At 35.7% G+C, this 7764-nt stretch overlaps 1 protein-coding gene across 1 annotated transcript; it reads right to left on the bottom strand.

The window, feature by feature from the left end:
• Positions 1 to 1627: 1627 nt before the first annotated feature.
• LOC111003139 (cholinesterase 1) lies at positions 1628 to 6416 on the bottom strand. The gene is made up of 3 exons (XM_022273504.2): positions 6205 to 6416; positions 2244 to 3511; positions 1628 to 1848 (listed from the first exon to the last, which is right to left on the bottom strand). Exons 1-3 carry the CDS (start codon positions 6367 to 6369, stop codon positions 1644 to 1646), a joined length of 1638 nt encoding a protein of 545 aa, XP_022129196.2. The 5' UTR covers positions 6370 to 6416; the 3' UTR covers positions 1628 to 1643.
• Between the last annotated feature and the right edge of the window lie 1348 nt (positions 6417 to 7764).

Raw genomic sequence — 7764 nt, 5'->3', positions numbered from 1 at the left:
TTTAAAATCGGTCCAGTAGTTTATGAGCGTATTCATTACAATCAAACGAACAAAGTTTTCCTCTTTATAATATTAGTGTAGATAATATATATATTAACTGGTATAATATTCAATTCAGCTAAACTAAGCATACGACCAACCAGGTTTCAGAAGAACCACTCTTTAACCATATCAATTATTTAAATGATTCTTATCCTTATCATTGATTTAATCCAGTTCAAACAATTGTAATATGTCTGATAGTTGGCGATTAAAAAGAGTGAAGAGTTTCTTCCCAGTGCTTCTTGCCTGCTCTACGGCCTTGACTTGCATTATGCCCATATCCTATCTTATTTTTTTATGTCGCCAAAAATTGATTGTCTTCGTAGGGTTTATTGGGATGTAGATAGGAGATCGATCGACTGTCATGGTCTGACAATCCACAATCTCGGATTATTTTCTATCTGAGATTGTGGAAACATTATTGGGCTCCGGCGTTAACTTATAAAATGTGTGTGGATTTATAAAGAATGCGAAAATTACATTTCAAACTGTATCAATGAATAATTTTTTTTTCAGCATAGAGCATGATGGCCAACCTAATTAAAAATGAATATATTCTTAACTTATTTTCAAAACAAATTTAAAAGAGTTGGTCCCTGTGGTAGTGTACGTTTAATACATACTCATTTTATAGGGACTGCACCGCTGTATATTATATTTGTATGTTCGTCAATTTGTAAGTGTTATCACCTAATTTTGTGGTCCAAATAAAAGAAACTTTGATCTGTCAATCAGCATAGACATCGTATGCGAATAAGATTAACACACAACCCATCATTACATTAGATGCAAGACCGTTATGAAAATAAAGTTTTGTGTGTCTTGTTGTTTCGAAGTCTTCGCGATTTTAACGGATTAAAACATATCCGGAGCTGGATATATTCGGTAGTGATCAATTTTAAAGAAAGCATTGTTAAGTGCCTATCTGAAACTAAATCCGCTGTTTTGTTGATAAATTTTTTTAAGCTTAACAATTTTTTTGGTATTTTTATTTTAACTTGCATAATATATATGTATCTTATGTTTTTGTAACATTTATTTTCACCAAAATTGTCATACTATGTATGATGTTGTAAATTTGTTCGTTTCATTCAGGCAGCGTGCTTCATCTCTGAGCTCGTAGTTTCTATCACCAGTTGTGCACAAATGGACTTTCTGTGTACCACTGGCCCGAATTGCTATATAAATTAGAGTCCCGAAAAATATAGATATATTATCCGGCAACGCACTCGCGAGCCCTCTGGCATCGAGAGTGTCCATGGGCGGTGGTATCACTTAACATCAAGTGCCCGTTTGCCCCCTGTTCTATAAAAAAAATCTAAAAGGTAGCACCATTGGTTTCTTTAAATCTTATTTTTTTGGTTCGTTATAGTATTTTTATTTATTTATCCTTTATCGCCTTATACAAAAACACACATAACAAAAATAAAAAAACAGTTACAAAAGTTATAAGGCAAAATGCGGCCTTATCGCTTACAAGCGATTTCTTCCAGGCAACCCTAATGAGAGACAACGATAAAGAAACACTAATAGAGGGTAGAGTACAAAAAATGAAAAACAATTAACAAAAAAAAAACTTAAAACAAACGTTAACCCATTATTTATAATTCAGTACGTGTTGACAGTTTAATTTTCGGAGGTGAAGGATGGCGATAGTGCTTCTTATATATCTCGTCCCAAAAGACCATTCGCTCTTTAAGTAATACATCTTTTAGCTCCAATGGAACGTCTATCACCATATGGGGTGATAGATCCTTACCTACTGGAGGCCAAGATGGAAATGCTGAACCTTCTGGCACTGGTTTCCTGAAAACAGCAAATTATCGTGTTACATATAAAAAGAACGCGCGGCAGATCACCTATACGTTGGACTGATTAAGTCTGCTGTAGGAGAATCACTGAATCAGTGCAGCAGGATGACCTCCAATAGGCAACGGTGGCGGAGCGTCGTGAAGCGCATTACATCTGCGCCTTCTACCACATAGCGATCACGACTGCTCTGTCAAGAGCGTACCGAATAAGAAGAAAATATAAAGATTGTCCGATTTATTTCTGGATAAATACATATTGGGCATTTTTTTGTGATGTTCAAAGATTATACGAAGACCTGACATCCTTTAGTAGTCTACACATGATTAGCATATGTCGGGCAAAACAGGAATCAGTAATGCTTAATAACTATTTTTGTAATACAAACTTACCCCTTGGTGATAAAGTTGTACCAGAGTTCCCGAGTTATTCTTTTCATTTCCCTACATTCCTTCGGGAATACGCCATCATCAGTATGCGTCAAGTTACCATCCCCCACATGCAGCGTTTGAGCACAATGATCAGCTCCTCTTATTTGTGTATAAGGTATATACGGTTCATCATCATGTACGAATGAGAATTCATATAAGTATATGCTATCATGACCTGCTTCAACATGCATCTTTAACGATCTAAGCGTTGGGTAGGCGATGACAATGTCCGTGAAAAAGTTAATATAATCCACAATTTTAGTTTTGTCAATTGGTGTAGTACCAAAATAGAACTCTTTCACCTTCTGAATAGTCTCGTTATCTAAATCAAGGTCTAGAGGTATAAAGTCAGAAAACTTCGCATTCATCCTCTCTGACCACACGTCAAAATTATCTTTCCTCATCAAACCTTCCATCTTCGCAAATCCAAACAGCATTGGTACTTTACTATATTTTCCACTTTTCAGTATATTCACCGGACTCTCAGTTAGGAACTTATCACCATAACCCTTCTCTAGACATGGGCCAAGAGAAATTGATGCATGAGCCTGATTCATGAGCTCCATTCCTTTAGATGCTAAAATTTCATAAGACACCGTTTTGTAGAACTCTTCTAGTGCATTTAAGTCCTGATAATTGGTAAAATTCAGCATTTTTGCATATTCTTGGGCTACCCAGATAGGATCTATCTGAACGGCCCACGGTGCTGTGGCCGCACCACTTTCTGGTATAACCTTATTGAATAATCCCTGTGACATGGGTGATAGCATGAGTAAATGAACTGACGCTGCTCCAGCACTGCCGCCAGTAATTGTGATATCATCGGGGTTTCCACCGAAATTAGCTATGTTTGCTTTAACCCAACGTAGGAGAGCGACTTGGTCCTTCATGCCGGAATTTCCGGGTGCGTCCTCCGTTCCGAGGCATAAAAACCCATGAGCCCCAAGACGGTAGTTGAATGTGACTACTATTAACTCTCTGTCTTTGATTAAGTTCTTGTATTTCAGCAGATTGCCGTCACCTATCACAAATCCACCGCCATGAACACTTACCAAGACTGGTAAATTTGTTTTAGTTGTATCCGGTGCAAATATATTGACAATAAGACAGTCTTCAGTCATAAGTAAACTACGATTTAAAAGCATCCAAAGATCTTTTGGTTGAGGGCACACAATTCCTTTGTCAACAGCTTCTAGGATATAAGGTCGTTGTGGTGCTGGTAATGCTGGCTGAAAAGAAAATAAAAGAGAGTTATATTTAAATTCCTTTCCTTCTATAATATTACGCGGCAATTTTGAATCTGGGACTGTTATATTTTTAAATGTGTTTAAATTTTGACTCTCAAAACAGCTGTTAAAAATATAAGTATGAATGCGATTCTATAGTCACTGTGATTGGAATCTGTCAGGCTACGTACGAAAATTAATCTTTCTAAGGAAAATGTTCGTGCTATAATTTTCTAGTACCTGGATGGCCGAGCTTTGCTCGGTATTTTTATTTTTTTATAAATTGTGTTTTTGGAAATTATATATAAGTACGAATGGAATTACATACTAATAAAATGATGAAATATGAACAATATAGATTATATATGCTGATATAGATTTAATATTGTTGTATCGTTAAAGCAATTTATTGCGAAAAAAAATAGTATTATTATTCGCCGATAGATGTCAGGAAGATACATTTTTCAGTTTGAATTGGGACTTCTCAAACACCACCTTTTTGTTATTTTCTATCATTTATCCCTAGCTAGATCGATTTATCGCCCCCGAAACCCCCTGTATACTAAATTTCATGAAAATCGTTGGAGCCAATCCCGAGATTCCAATTATATATATATATATATATATATACAAGAATTGCTCGTTTAAAGATATAAGATAACTGTAGAAGATGCCTGACACGGCTTCAGTGTTTTGAAGAGTTAACATCTGTGTTCGGTGATGAAGCCATGTCTACGGACTGTCGAACACTGGAATTTAGAATTCCAGTGTGGACATACTAGTGTTACGGACAAATCTCGCGAAGGACAAATTCGCCTTCATTGCATTGAGAAAACAAATCGTATTCAGAGATAGAGGACTAGGCATCTCAGAGACAACGTTTCAGAAGATCTTCTATGAAGCGCTTGGTGTGAGAAAGCTTTGCTCTGGATACCGCATATGCTTTCCGACAAGGCGGTCTCCGTCAGGTGGTGCAGTAACCTCTGCGAAGGTTCAACTGAGGAGAGTCAAACCACATCTACGACAGCATCAGTAGTGACGAATCTTGAATTTATGCCTACGTTCCCGATCATAAACAATAATCTACAATCTGGCTCTTTCAACTTTCTTTCTTTGCCAAAGACGACTAAAGGTGTTGTGTGTTTTTTGAAGCACTTCAAAGAAGATGGTGGCTTCAAACACGTTCCTTGAAAAAACTGTCCATGTTGCGACGATATATTATGCTCTACGTTTGTTTACCACGAGTTAACAATAATGTTTAATTGTCAAAAAGCTTTTACGACTTTGTTGCATTGTCTAAAATTGCAACTGCATGAAATCAAAAACCTAAATTTGGGGGCCGTATCCTAAAATGAAACAAATCAGTAATGTATAATATTAAATTATTATTTACAATGTAAGTTAAAGTCGAGATTAAATCATAATAAATATATATTATTACTGTTTGTTAGGCTACAAAAATAACCATATTATCATGATTGACTCACATCCTTTAACAATTTAAGTATATACTTTTCATCTTGTTTTTTACAATAATATCAACTAATTTACTACATTATATATTACGTTAACAAGCTACTCGTTAAACTTACGAGATGTTCTATCTACATCTGTGTAATATGGTAATTTTAATAATAATAGTGTACCGTCAGCCAATCCTGGATTGTCTATGGATTTGATATTACGACTTTACCGCCTTTTAATGTTTATCTTAGTTCAGAGCTCAACACTGGAGTCAGATCTGGAGTTAGACCTAAGAGTGAGATGTAACAAAGTAAGTTAATGCCAAAATCTAATACATTTTTGACGTCCAGCCAATGAGACGAAGGAAGTCTCATGTAGGCTTTTAACTTAATTTATGTTAACCCATGGACCCTGACATTACCAGAGGTCTCGCAATATTTATTTATTTATTTATATTTATTAATACTTTATGACCTTATTCTAAATACATATAAAAAAAGGACAGGTTAGAAAAGTTTTTTTTTATAGAACAGGGGGCAAACGGGCAGGAGGCTCACCTGATGTTAAGTGATACCGCCGCCCATGGATACTTTCAATGCCATAATTCAGTTATAAGACAACGGGCGGCCTTATCGCTTACAAGCGATTTCTTCCAGGCAACCCTAATGTGAAAAATTTGTCGGCCTTTTAAGAATTAGTCCGCTTTCTTAAAGGGCCCAAAGTCTGAGCTGGTTCCACATATTGGTGAAGCGTGGCACAACCTTAAACAGTGCTTGTAGATCCACATGTATGAAGTTACCAAACTCTAAGGATAGATGGCGCAAAATTAAAGTAATAGTAGTAGCTAGTAATTGTTAAAAATCTTTCTGTTATTTAAACGTATAATTAAGAGTGTATATATTTTATATAAATCCTAGAAAAAATATTAATTAATTAATATTGGAACGCGTATTTCTGTCTCGGAGGTGCATATAAAGCCGCCGTTTGTCAGCACGGAAAAAAACCCGGCAGCTAGCAGTGGAAGGTTCTTTTTCTTCACCAAAAATCATCCAAAACCTACAGCGCAGCACTTGCGATTACAAGGAATCCGGGCCGACGGGTGAACTTATTCAAATCAAATCGTTTATTTGCTAGAATAGTGGTACAACTAGTTATATAAATTACAAAAATCCGCACAATCCGCCACATATACATACATAAACGTATTTTATTTATTTTTTATTTTACAATACCTTGAATCGATCTCTTCCAGTCGGAGCTTTCGCGTACGGTATATTATAGAACCCATAGACTCCATCATCATTGTATCCTTTCACCGGACCTTCTGATGTCTCAACAACACGATAATCCACACATTGACAGACACAAATAAACGTAAAAATTAAAAATATTAGCATTGCGCGTGTGGCTTCGAACTCAGTCGAGTATCAAACCAGTTTTATCTTCAAAGATTATCTTTTTTGCTTTGGTACGATGTTTTTATCATGTTTTGTAATTAACTTATGAGTCAATCCGTGATAATATACATTTGGTTTAGAAAATTCAGTTAGTTTTGAGTGTGACTGTTATTGTAAGCTATTAGTATTGTCTTTTATTAACATAACTTTTACACATTTAAAGAAAAACACTTTTTTAACGGATTGACAAAATTTAAACGTCATAAAACACAATAATTTATTTACATGATATTATTTCTCTACTAGGCAAGAACTGGTGATCAGCCTGGAGCGATACATATCGACTGCTTATGTCCAAAGCATCATGTTTTTCTTCACTGTACGAGCGAGTTAAATGCGCACATAGACAGAAATTCAATTGATGCACAGTCGGGCATCGAACCTTGGCCCTCAAGAACGGGAGTGGCACGCCACTATTGTAAACACTATACTCAAATATTATCAGATACATACTGATATTCTTTTTTGAAGTTGGGTAAAAGTAAAAAAAAATACGTTTATTTTGTAACATAAGATCATCATGGTATCACTTATTCCACGTCATTAAATTCGAACCTGTTGGCATCCCTACTCATCGGCAAAGACAGAGGGTGTAGGCCGAGAGAAAAATAATAATGGAAGGATCCTGTGCATACATTCTGGCTGGCTGAAGGTTCCAGTAGCTTCTCTAAGATGGAATTTTACTGTTGTACTCAAGGCCCTTTGAAAGCTCAGCGTGGATTGTTTGCCCCGACTACCACAAGGACAATTGATTATAATCACGCAATTTTTCTAATAATACCTGATAATGCCTGTAATCATCATAATTTATCTAATTTACCTCATTAGCTGCTATTACGGGTCAACCCAATGCGGCAGGTATGAAAATAATATAGATTTTTTGCTCTATTTAAATACAAACACATCTATGATAATATGCTACTAGTGACCCGCCCCAGTTTCGCACGGGTGCAATGCTGATGAAAAGCAGGTTTTTATTATGTATTGTTATTTCCGTCGCTGGAAAGCTCCGATCATATACGCGACATATACCATATAGACATATTCCATCACGGAATTTTCACTATTTAATGGATGTTATTATACATAATATAAACCTTTCTCTTGAATCAATCTATCTATTTAAAAAAACCGCATGAAAATCTGTTGCGTAGTTTCAAAGATTTAAGCATACAACATACATAGGGACAGAGAAAGCGACTTTGTTTTATACTATGTAGTGACGATAACTGTAAATAATTTAACAAATAGTTGTAGTACATTTCCCACAATTTTCTATCTTTTGCTATCTGTACCCCGTTATCGCATTACGGCTAAAAAACAATACACAAAAAA

The sequence above is a fragment of the Pieris rapae genome, chromosome 23 (assembly GCF_905147795.1).
Source record: "Pieris rapae chromosome 23, ilPieRapa1.1, whole genome shotgun sequence".
NCBI classification, from domain to species: Eukaryota; Metazoa; Arthropoda; class Insecta; order Lepidoptera; family Pieridae; genus Pieris; species Pieris rapae.
Note: the sequence above shows the minus strand (reverse complement) of the source record. Positions and strands in the feature narration are given on the sequence as shown.